Raw genomic sequence first — 12679 nt, forward strand, 5'->3', positions numbered from 1 at the left:
CTATGCTACTTTATGAATTAGATGAAGCTACCGCTCCGAGGGTACATATAGAACTACCCCCCCCCCCCCCCTTCGATATTGACCTAGGACTCTGCCCCGCAGGCTTTCAAAGTTCTGAGGTGAGAGTTTAAAAGTAAATATTGATTGGTGGTTTCCATGGTAACAATATAATGGTTTAAATGTAAATGCAGACTGGGCCGGCCACCATCTTGGTATAAAATTTTTATTATGCAATCAAAACTGAAATTAATTGGACCAAAACGTACATTGATTTCTGACTACGCTTTGAACCTAAAAAAAAACACTATCCTGATACAAAATAAACGTTAAAATAAAATAAACTAAACCCCTGACGTAAGATTTATTATCTTTTTACATTGACATGCATTGGCAAATCAAAAACTTCAGCATGCATAAAGTATTTTGCATTGATGATTCCAGTCTTTATTAAGCATTGTAGGATATTAGTTTACATAAAAATCGACTGAAATAAGTAAATAAATGTACGTATAACAAATTAAAGAAGTAACTTACAATCTGACTAGAAATAAATAAACACACTTTCATCAAAATCATAAATGAGTACTTCCTAGGTACTTAAAAAATATAATAACTTCATTTTTTACATACAGTCCTATCCGCAGCAATGAACACAAGTGTAATTAGTTGAAGGGCCTATCTTGAATAGTTTGGATTATGTATGTAACTTATTCTGATGACACCTCAAGAAGTGGATTCTTTTTGTTGGACTGAGGATGGCGGAGTTATAAAAAAACCACCCAAACATATGTACAGTAGAACCTTTTTTTTTAGGGAGAGGAGGGAAAATGCTTTTACGCACACAGGTAGCCAGCCTGTAATGTGAGACTCCTGAAATTATCAGACTACTCACTAAAAAACCCCCTCTACTCTGTTGGACACAGACCTGGAATTGTTTGTCACATTACTTCACGTCAGGCCAACATGTGACCTAAGGCCCCGTTTATGCACCAAGAGCGGGAGCGGGCCCCGCTGTAAAAATTTTGTCAAAATTGTGCAAGCGTTAGCGGTAGGGGTTGGTCAAAGGAGAATGGAAAGGGGACACAGTCTTGCCAACTCAAACTCTGCCAAATAATTAACTCAACTATTTGTCCTAAGTGCACGTGTGCGTGGGTCAAATTGGCAACCCTGGCTGCAACCGCTCCCGCTCCCGCCATGATAAACAGTCTCATTTGACTCAATGTAGTTGAAAACCGCTCTATCCCAAGCAACCGCTGCGATTTCTAACTACACAGTGGTCGAATTAGAAACCGCAGCGGGAGGTCAACCGCTACCACTATCGCCCTTCATGCATAAACAGCCCCATCTTCCCCATCTGCATAAACAGGCACCCTCAATGGTGTTGAAAATCGCTCCCGCTGTCGCTGCCGCTCCCGCTCTCTAAGCCCTCAGGGCTCAAACCGTTTCTGGCATTTAGATTCATTATGACCTACACCAAATCCTGGTCAAGGTCGAGCTTCTTGGCGCAGAGAATACCCTGATTGTAATGTGACACACAGGCTATAAAATATAAGACTTGTTATCAAGGTTGACTTCTTATCGAGGATGGCAATAACATGTGATTAGGGGTAAAATATTTTCAAGGGGATTTGAAAATGACCCTTGTTATCAAGGGTGACTTGTTATCGAGGGTCTTGTTATCGAGGTTCTATTGTAGCAAGTTTCAAACAATACTACTAACTAGTTATGGATTGTCTGATGAAGTATGTTTTGCCATAATTTGTCATAAAACACAATCTATCAAAATAATTATAATAAAACACTTAAATTAAACTCCTTTTAGAAGTATTAAAATTTGGAATCTCAAAAACCTAGGGGTTTTGAGATCTTAGATTCAGTTTTGAAAAATCACGATTTTAAAAGGCAAGTTATGTAACAATATTAGTGATGGTCGGATCCGGATATTGGACTACCGGATCCGCCGGATCTGAGATAGAACCGGCACCCGATCGGATCCAAAAAAATCCGGATCTTGGGCTGGATCCGGTTTTTGATGGATCCGATTTTTTCTGATTCTTCCCGATTTTTTTACTAACACAAAGCTGTCTGTATCCATGTACAATACCAATTTTTTCCCGATTTGCTTACCAACACAAAGCTGTCTATATCCATGTACAAGACCGATTTTGTCCCAAATTTTTACTAACACAAAGCTGTCTGTATTCATGTACAAGACCGATTTTGTCCCGATTTTTTTACTACGACAAAGCTGTCTGTATCCATATACAATACCCATTTTTTCCCAATTTGCTTACCAACATAAAGCTGTCTGTATCCATGTACAAGACCGATTTTGTCCCAAATTTTTACTAGAACTTACCTGTAGAACTTCACATACCCGGCTATCAGTACTGTGGACCTGAAACAAATTTAAGGAAGAGATTAACAAGAGGTGATCCAGGCATAAATAAATTGGATGCTGCATGAAAAAAACCAGATATAGCATACTCAAGATCGAACTACAGTATAGTAAAATATACACAGATACCCTTTTGGTGGTCGTGCAAACTTAGCACAAAGTTTCATTTTATGATTTTGAAAAGTTTTAGTGTCCCCAAAAAATGAGGGGATTATGGGCTCAACTGGAGATTACTCTGTATATAAGATATATTAACCTTTAAACATTACCAATTTAATTTTAAACAGTATGATTTAAATTGGCATTCTGTTAATTACATTTTTTCAACCCGCCCTTATGACAGTGTGTATCTGGATCCGGATCCGGTACCGACATTTTCTTGGATCCGCCCATCACTAAACAATATTATTCTGGGGTTATGTTTATAAAAGTAAGAATGTATTATTTTAGTTTGTATTTATTAACTTTATTATTATTATTTAACTATTATCTATTTTTTAACTAGAGGTAAAGCTTTGTAAACAAAGAGTAATGTTTTTTTACTCTATGTACAGATGAAGATTCGACAGTTTCCTCTAGCTCAGGCCCTGTACCTCAAGTATTGTAAGGAACATAGTAGAGAACGACTCAGAATGATTTACATGCAAGAAGATGACCATTTCGCTCAAGCTGCCTGTTTCATACAAGATGCCTACGACCCAAAGGTAAGAGACTCATCTAGCCATCAGTTAAAACCGCACTTTTGTGAAACTAAAAAAAAAAAAAAAAACTAACAATGAATGGGATTAGGATAAAAGTGAAAAATACCTTTTAAGACTTAACATATATTTTTTTCAATACGAGTTCAAAAAAATCACTAAAAATGTTGTTAATTATTCTGTAATTTTTAAGTAGACAATAGACAATTCCTTTATTACAATTTCATCAAGAAATGTTACAGCGTCAAGTTTAAATAAATAACATTGGTATAATAATAATAGATACAAACAAAGTGAAATGGAAAAGCTTTTTCAGTGTTTTGTGTGGTCTTGCCATGCAAAGAACTCCTTTAGGGTGTAGAAATCTTTGTCTAGCAGCCATCTTCGTAGCTTCCTCTTCATCAGCACAGAGCCTCCAATTTTCAAGTGATCTGGTAGCTTGTTTAGCATCTTCACTCCTGCATTCAGTGGTTTCTTTTCAAACATTGCTGTTCTGTAGCCAGGTAGCACATAGTTTCCTGCATATCTGGTATTGTATTCATGTAAATCTCTTTGGCGGGTCTTTGGTTACACAGTAATAAACAATATTTAGGATGTAGATGGAAGTCACCGTCAGGATTTTCAGGTTTTTGAAGGCATCTCTACAGCTATGTTCTTTACTTGTGCTATTATTCTGATAGCCCTTTTCTGAAAACCAGGACCAAGTTAAGATTGTCCATAGTGGATCCGCCCCAGACAGTAATACCATAGCTTATATGGTTTTCAAACAATGTATGGTTTGCAGTCCTTGTTGCCTTAGGGGTACTAGTCTCTTTGATTTGTTTTATGGCAAAACGAGCTGGCTCGAGTTTTTGGCAAAGACAAGCTACATGACGATCCCAGGATAAATTTTCATCAATTATGACACCTAGATGTTTGATTTCTTCAGCTGCTGTCAGATTGGGCATTTAAGATTCTGTAGACATTTTGTTTCCAAAGTCATTTGCTTGGTCTTACTTTCATTGAGGACTAAGTCATTTTTCATACAGTAGTCCTGTGTCATATTGAAAGCAATATAGGTGTTTACTTCTAGTTGATTTAAATGTTTCTGTTTGCTGTAAGCAGTACAGTGTCGTCTGCATACATGACAATTTTGCTGTATTTGCAGGTGTTCCGGGAAGTCATTAATAAACAGGCCAAACAGAACTGGCCCTAGGACATAGCCATGGGGAACTCCTCTGTTAGGCGGTAGCAATTCAGATCTGACAGTATCTGTAAACCCTTTTGTTGTGTGTTTTATTTCTACCATTTGGCTTCGCCCTTTTAGATAATTTGCAAACCATTTCAGAGCTGTTCGCTGGATTACTAAATTTTCAAGTTTAGTTAGAATAAGATCATATCCCAAGGAATCAAAAGCCTTGCTTAAATCAAGATACAGGCTGGTAATGGTGTTGCCATTTTCTATGTTCTCAATGATATATTCAACAAGGTCTATCAGAGCAGTTGTGGTTGATTTTCCTGGAACAAACCCATGTTGGCTGTTTGTCAATGCTTGGTTTTGACTAAGATGCTCCTGGATTCTTACTTTTATAATATTCTCTACGAGTTTGGAGACAGATGAGAGCAGTGAGATAGGTCGGTATTTAGAGATGTTTTGTATGTCCCCTTGTTTGTGTTTAGGAAATACCTTGGCTGTTTTCAACTTGGTTGGAAAAGTCCCCTCTGCCATCGACATGTTTACAATCTTCATTAGCGGCAATATTAATTAATCTGCACATGTTTTAAGGATTTTTAAAGATATTTAAGCCTTAAAAAATCGGATCCAAAGGAGGGTTTACTGTACTCATTAATTTTGTACCCATTTTTTCTAGAAAATGTAAAACACAAATTATTTTAATTGAATGAATTTGGAGATTTACGAAGACCATGTATCTTAACAACTGTTTTACAGAGCACTACAAGTCGGGAAGCTTCTTTGGTTGCTGCAGCGGAAAAGTTCAAAATTGCAAAGAACGAACTTCACGCTTGTTTGTGTGACGAACAGTTGAAGTTGTTGAAGTACCAGAGGACTTTGGAAGAAAAATTCCACAGAGATTTCGTAAACGGAAGTCTTCAAGACACTGTTGTGGGTCTCTTGTCCTTGGGAGAGGTCAAACTGGCAGACAAACTGCGAACTGAGTACAAAGTTCCTGATCGCAGGTAAGATGTTGATCAAACTGCTGTACTCTGTTGGTATAAAAGATAATTATTCATTAAGTACTGTGATAGTAATTGCTAAATGCAGGGTGCAAGACCATTGCCACCCTTGTTTTGAAAGTACAAATATTTTTAGTGTTTATTGTCTTTGTGTTTAATATGTCTTTTTCATGTCAAAAGTTAAGTAGATAATTTAACAATCTAACTCCCTGGCCTCTGTTAGACCTAAAGAAAACTCTCTTCCTTGGTTGGAAACGCTGTCAGTGAGTGACAATGAAATATTCTAATGTTTTGTGTAAGGGTGTGTGAATATTCGAAAGTTTGAATAGTTGAACGAATACTTTAGTATTCGAGCCTAACTCGATCAGAATGAGTATATTCGAACATTTGAATAGTAAACAAACTTAGAAATAATCTCTAATTTCCACCAAATAAATCATGGTATTGTGTTGTTTTATTTCATTCCAACATTTCATGATTCGTCGGCAACGTCAGCATATTATGACATCTTCCTTAACTCTACACACGAACATGACCATTTTTGAAGGACAATAATTTTATTGTGTGATTATTAAAATCACTCCGCTCAGCTGGCTAGCTTACAATGCTCCAATACGATAGGCTCACTGCAACCTACTTGCATGGAAACACAAGACTGTCAACCATTCTTATTTTATTAATTAACAATAGCCTATTTTAGCAGGAATTAAGTTTGTATTAGTTTACCAGACAGATATTCTTTTAGCTTGGTTAATATTAGGATCTACTTTTTGTAACAGAACTTAAAGCACAGTAGAATGACGAAATAAGTTGTCTGAAAGTGTTGTCTGAGTAGCAACTAGTAAGCTATGAGGATAGAACTACACTTCACAGTCTTTAGCATAGATTAAACATACTCCTTAACCCTCCCAGTGTTACTTGACGAAAATTCGACAAGCAGCACACTTTGTGTAGTGTTACTTGTCGATTTTTCGACACGCAGATATCGTTTACGGCGAAGGCTCTATGACTGACTGAATCGGATTGAACTGGATCGAGTTAGGTATCGTTCTTTCCGTAATATTCTAAGCTTTCTCCAGAGGTCTGTCTCTAAGCGCTATTCATTTTAGTTCCGAAAATATTGTAGCAGACAGCTGACGTGCGTGTATTTGTAAACAGCTAGGTTCCCCCGGACCGATGACTGATGTGTTTTATTACGTTTATCATTGTTTTAGTGTTAAAAATCAAAAGTAGTGATATACGTGGTGCATTATAAGAAGATTTAAGTGGTTTTGAAGTGCTCGTTGATGATCCTGAAGAAGTAGGTAGTGATATTGATGTAAATTATCAGCCAGATTCCTAGCTATGGTTAGGCTATGCATTCTTAGCTAAACGCTATGTACTGAAATCAGTTTTTTGCCCATAACTTATTTATTTGCAAATCTACTTCCTTATATTATTATATATTTGTAATCCTCATAAAATTTAGAACAAAGTGGCTATTTTCAAATATTTATAGGCCTATAATTTATACAATTTCATTGAGCGCGAACTTTTTTTTTTGAAAATTTTCGAAATTATATTTTTTTTACCTAAAAATTTTTTTTTTTTTAAATGTTCCATATGTTTTATACAGGGTGTTTTTTTAAAAACTTGCATCTTTATTTATGTAAAAACCGCAATAGATAGAAATATGCAGTTTGCGGGAATCATCTATTGACGTAGGGGGACCAATTGTTTTGAATTCAACGTTACATTCACATTTCCCCCCTTTCCCCCCCTGCCCCCAACTTATTTTTTTTAAATAGCAAGGTACCCCTTGTGACATATCAAATAAAAGAGCATGGAAAAAGAAAATGTTTGATGAAAAAAAATTGAAAATCGGTTCATAAATTTGTGAGATATTCCCCCCCTCACCCCCCCGGAACTTAATTTTTTTTAATAGCAAAGTACCCCTTGTGACATATCAAATGAAAGAGCATGAAAAAAGAAAAATTTTGGCGAAATTTATTTTTCATTTGATATGTCACAAGGGCGGGTACCTTGCTATTAAAAAACAAGTTATGGGTAGGGGAAAAGGGGGGTGATTATCTCACAAATTCATGAGCCGATTTTAAATTTTTTTTCACCGAAAATTTTCTTTTTTCATGCTCTTTCATTTGATATGTCACAAGGGGTACTTTGCTATAAAAAAAAAAATTAAGTTCCGGGGGGGTGAGGGGGGGAATATCTCACAAATTTATGAACCGATTTTCAATTTTTTTTCATCAAACATTTTCTTTTTTTATGCTCTTTTATTTGATATGTCACAAGGAGTACCTTGCTATTTAAAAAAAATAAGTTGGGGAAAGGGGGGGAATGTGAATGTAACGTTGAATTCAAAACAATTGGTCCCCCTACGTCAATAGATGATTCCCGCAAACTGCATATTTCTATCTATTGCGGTTTTTACATAAATAAAGATGCAAGTTTTTAAAAAAACACCCTGTATATAATATTGAAGCCCATGATTTTCCAAACAAAATGGTATATAGAACATTAGAATTAACATTGTTTTAAGCTTCTCAGATCCGTTTTAATAAAACCTTGCAAATGCGCCAAAAATAGGTGGACATTAAGGCCTAAACTATGGACACTTGGAGGGTTAACAAGACACAAACTCGTGGATTAATTTCTATGAAAATAATCAGCAAGTTTTTTTTTTACATTTTTGAACAGAGAAATATCTTTTTTTAACTCTACTTTCTTGTTTTGTTACACAATTTTGTCTCTGCTTCTCTTCTGAAACAACACAACCAGATGCATAATAAAGGCCAATGACCTAAAGATTGTGCAATGGTTGTATTTTTATGTAAAAATGCAAATCATGGCATTAATTTGAATGTATTTGTAGTTAATTCAAATTATATAGATTCAAAGTTTCTACACGGAAAAAGAGAATCTGAAGTCAAACCGGGCAAAGGATTCCCGAAAATACAACTATGTATCATTGTCCTGCTATTAGAATCCCAGGCCAAGCCACCCCTCTAGTCTAAATATAGCTTCAAGGTCGCACCCTCCCCTCCCCTCCCATCTCCATTCACAGTGGCCCGCTCCTTTTGAGGTCATTGTCCAACCAATCCCACCCTTCTATTGTTTGTTTTGCCTTACTAGTATTTATATTCTGACTTTTTCTTTAAACATTAAATTAAATAAATCATGGAAGATGTAAAGGAATAAAAGTGATAAAACTTTTTAACTTTATAGAGCAAAACTACTGACTCAACAAGTTCTTGGAAGTACTTGACTTGCCTACAACAATGTCGGCATAAAATATTAATGCAATGGTTTTGGGTTTTGGGACTGCTAATGGTTTTTTAGTACCTCGGTGCACCGCAGACCCCTGACTGAATGCATTTATATGTTTTTAAAAGTTTAAAATAAACAACCCGTTATTGTGTTGGTTGGAAAAAAGTAACCAGTTGTGTTACATTATTTTGTCAAAATGTTGCTGCAAACATCTTTATTCCTAAAAATGCTTTAGGCCTACCTAATTTTTAACTACTTTATTATGGCTATGACATGCTATGACCTATCATAGTTGTAAAATAGGTTAAGCCTTTATCTTAACTGTTTTTTTCTTGATATAATCATGTTAGGAGCCAAAGGTGATATAATGTGTGATACTGTAAAAATAAAAATTGTTTTTAGAAAACCATAAATGTAGTAGGAAATTATTCATTTTTGTAGTAATATCAATTAAATAAAATGAGAAAAATACTGGAAGCCCTGTACTGTACTCATTTTGTACCCAAATAAAATAGGTAAGGGCAAAAATTGATTATTTTAAAATGTTACATTGGTTAAAATCAGAATTATTAACCTTAGTAGGGTTCCAAAACTGTGATTAGAAAATTCTTTGGAGTCTATCATAATAACATAAATATTCGCTCGGTAATATTCGATATTCGAAAATATTATGAAGTATTCGATTCGATTCGATTTGAACCCAAAAATCACTATTCGCACACCCCTAGTTTTGTGTATAAACACAAAAAAATTTCATTGTTTGTTTTCTTGTGCCAGTTTGGAATCTATCCCATTCAGTTTTTGATTGGTTTTTATAATTTGAGCCTTTAATTACAGTTACAAATTTAATGCCTTCATTGACTTAAATTAACAATAAAGTAATGTTATGAACCAGGTGCGTGTAGCGTTGAGCTGGCTCAGCTAAAGCTGAACCAAGTTGTGCGTACCATAAACACATAGATGACCGACCACGGTCTCTCGCTCGATTTGAGCAAAACCGAGATCGTGATTTTGTCAAAAAAACTGATTGACACCATCGGGTTTAGGGGGCCATCGAAGTCCAAACCGTTTGTACTGCCAAGTACCTTAGGGTCATGGTGAACAGCAAGCTTAGCTGGCGGGATCAGATCTTTCGTACAGCGGACAAGGCCGCGAGTGTGGTTTCTTCTCTTTGCCGGTTGATGGCCAATGTCGGAGTGCCTCGGTCCAGTCGTAGAAGGCTGTTAATGTTTTCGGTCCAGTCCGTACTCTTGTACGGAGGTGTGGGGAGATGCTCTCAATAAGGAGATATATATAGGATGCAGCTCGACCGAGTGCAGACAGGCAGCACTAAGGGTAGCATCTGCCTACCAAACAGTGTCCGAGCCCGCTGTCCTGGGGTTTGCTGGAGCCATCCCCGTCAAACTTTTGGCGATGTAGAGAAAGGCAATTTATCAGTATCGTGAGGAGGACCAGGTACAAACAGAGGAACGCACCTGCTTCACCAGCTGTGGCAGGAGAGCTGGGAACAGGAGACACGGGGACACTGGACCAGGCGACTGATACAGCAAGTCCAACCTTGGGTTAATCGGCGGTGCGGAGAGGTGAACTTATACCTCACCCAATTTCTGAAGGGTCACAGCTTTTTCGGGTCGTACCTGTTCAGGAAGGGCAAGGCCGAGCCACCCAATTGCTTATACTGCCCAGGCATTCCCGATGACGTGGAACATACTTTTTTCCACTGACAGCGTTGGGAAAGGCCCCACCTGGCGGTTCAACAGTTCGTAGGACTGCTGTCGGTGGACACCGTCGATGATGACCGGTGAGGACAGTTGGACCTCTGTGTCACATTACATCCAGGGTATTCTCCACGCCAAGAAGCTCGATCTTGACCGGGATGCAGTGTAGGTCATAAAGAATCTAAATGCCAGAAATGGTGCGAGTCCTGAGGTCTTAGGTCACATGTTGGATGACTTGAAGTAATGTGACAAACAATTCCAGGTCTGTGTCCAACAGAGTAGAGGTGGTATTTTAGTGAGTAGTCTGATAAATTTAGGAGTCTCACACTACAGGCTTGCTACCTGTGTGCGTAAAAGCTTTTTCCCTCCTCTCCAATAAAAAAAAAGTTATGAACCACTATTTTTTCTGTTGACCATCATAAGGCAGTAATGTTGGTGAGAATCCACAAATCAGTTAACACCAGAAGACCAGATGTAGCTCTACAGAAAGCATATAGGCTATGCTTAAAACTGCTTCAATCCATAATTGTTAAGACATCAATCGGATATCAGGGTTTTGATAATATACACATTAAAATTTGTTTTTGCTCATTTACAAAATCAAACTTCCAAAACTTATTCTAGTCTTTTACTGATTCCACACTTTTTAACATTGTTGTATTATTAATTTAATACAATACACTACTTAAGAAATTGTAATGGAAATAATTTGAATTTACTGTTCAGCCATCTTTAAATTATATTTTGAGTTATACGTAATAGTCCGCTATTTATTTGTAATGGTGTGAAGCTAAAGACAGTTTTCTTATGTCATTTATTGTTTCTAGGTACTGGTGGCTTAGAATCGAGAGTTTAGCAGAACAAGGGAAATGGACAGATTTAGAAATATTTTCCAAAAGTAAAAAATCTCCCGTTGGTTATGAGGTAAGAGGCCCCCAAATACAGGAAAATATGGTTTTTCCGTTATTTTTATTTATTATTTTACGTTGACTAAAAGGTGCTTTAATATTCAGTTTAAAAATTTTTTGTATCAGGATGACACAATTTTCATAATTGGTTACAAGAAAAGAGACACTCACAAAATTACCTACCAGTCAGATTTTCTTTGATTTAAGTTCTTTTTTTACTCTTAGGGGTGTAGTGCAGTAGAAATAGGGTTTGAGGTGGAACTAATTGCAACAGAAATTATTCCAGTTAGAAATGGTAGGTAATACACTTTTAAAAAACATACTAAAAACATACATTTGTACTGTTACGCAAAATACGGTTTTGTGGTCGCCATTCAAAAACAGTGTAAAATTTTAAATTATTGTTAAAAAATCTGGTTTGGTATCAAATTATACAACATTTCATGCTAGAAAAGAATATAATGGTTGAATTTAAAATATACTGTTAACGGTGATGCACTATGGGCGAAAAAAGGTGCGTTTAAAAACGTGGCATTTGAAACGTTTTTTTATTTATAAGTTATTTTATCCTTTTAAAAATTGTTTTTTTCATTTTTGACCCTTAAAACGTAAAATTTCCCAAATTTCTCTCTAGACCTTTTTAAAGAGCTTAAAAAAAAAATAGTTAAGTATATCAAAGGGGTTTTGTACGATTATTGGTAACGGGGAAAATTAAAAAAATTGGAAATTTAAAATCCCCATGTTATTTTTATGGAGAATATGGTAAAAAGTTGTAGTTTCCTTGTTTATGAATATATTTTTATAAAACTTTGAAGATTTATTTATTTTATACTAAACAATTAATATTTTACTAAAAACACACTTAATTGGTTTCCTTGTAGCAGCAAACCTTGGTACTCGTTTCGTTAAACCTAATGTTATTTATTTAATAGACTAGCAACAGAGCCCATTGTGGTTAAATTAATGCAACGGTCTCTAGTAAAATAATGGTTATGAAATCCATACACCACTTTACTCACTAATATTTGGTACATATTAAGCTCATAACATTAGAATCACACACTTAACATAAGAAACACACTTTAAACAAACACAAATGCAAATTGTTAACAACAATATTTAATCAAAGAAAATTTAATTAAATAACAATAAGCTGTTAAATTATCAACTCATTTTTCGTATGGTTAGATTATGCATACTGGTAAATCAATTATTGCCATCTATAAAAATAATTGGTTTTTCTTTTCCGAGTCGGGTTAGCTCTTCTACAAGACCGATTTTCATAATTTTGGCCTTAAGCCGGGTTCACACTATGTAGCTAAACCTGCTACATTGCAGATTTGTGTAACATCTAGCAATGTTATATAACATTTGCTAGAAGTAGAAAAGTAACTTTACAAAAGTGCTATATAACACTGCTATATGTAGCAGATCCTGCTATATATAGCAAAAATTGTGCTATCCATCGGGAGTCGGTAAATATCAAAAGAAATACGTGCTACATCTAACATTGCC

At 35.9% G+C, this 12679-nt stretch overlaps 1 protein-coding gene across 5 annotated transcripts in view; it reads left to right on the plus strand.

The window, feature by feature from the left end:
- LOC128998085 (vacuolar protein sorting-associated protein 16 homolog) overlaps positions 1 to 12679 on the plus strand; it is a 64952-nt gene that overhangs the window by 37610 nt on the left and 14663 nt on the right. For all 5 annotated transcript variants that reach the window (XM_054424076.1, XM_054424075.1, XM_054424078.1 and 2 more), the window contains exons 13-15: positions 2953 to 3102; positions 5027 to 5274; positions 11084 to 11180. In XM_054424076.1, coding sequence (XP_054280051.1) covers positions 2953 to 3102; positions 5027 to 5274; positions 11084 to 11180 — 495 coding nt within the window. The remainder of the gene's footprint in view (positions 1 to 2952; positions 3103 to 5026; positions 5275 to 11083; positions 11181 to 12679) is intronic.

Source organism: Macrosteles quadrilineatus, unplaced genomic scaffold, assembly GCF_028750875.1.
Source record: "Macrosteles quadrilineatus isolate MER2022 unplaced genomic scaffold, UCM_ALF_1.0 Scaffold_7__1_contigs__length_78375512, whole genome shotgun sequence".
NCBI lineage: Eukaryota > Metazoa > Arthropoda > Insecta > Hemiptera > Cicadellidae > Macrosteles > Macrosteles quadrilineatus.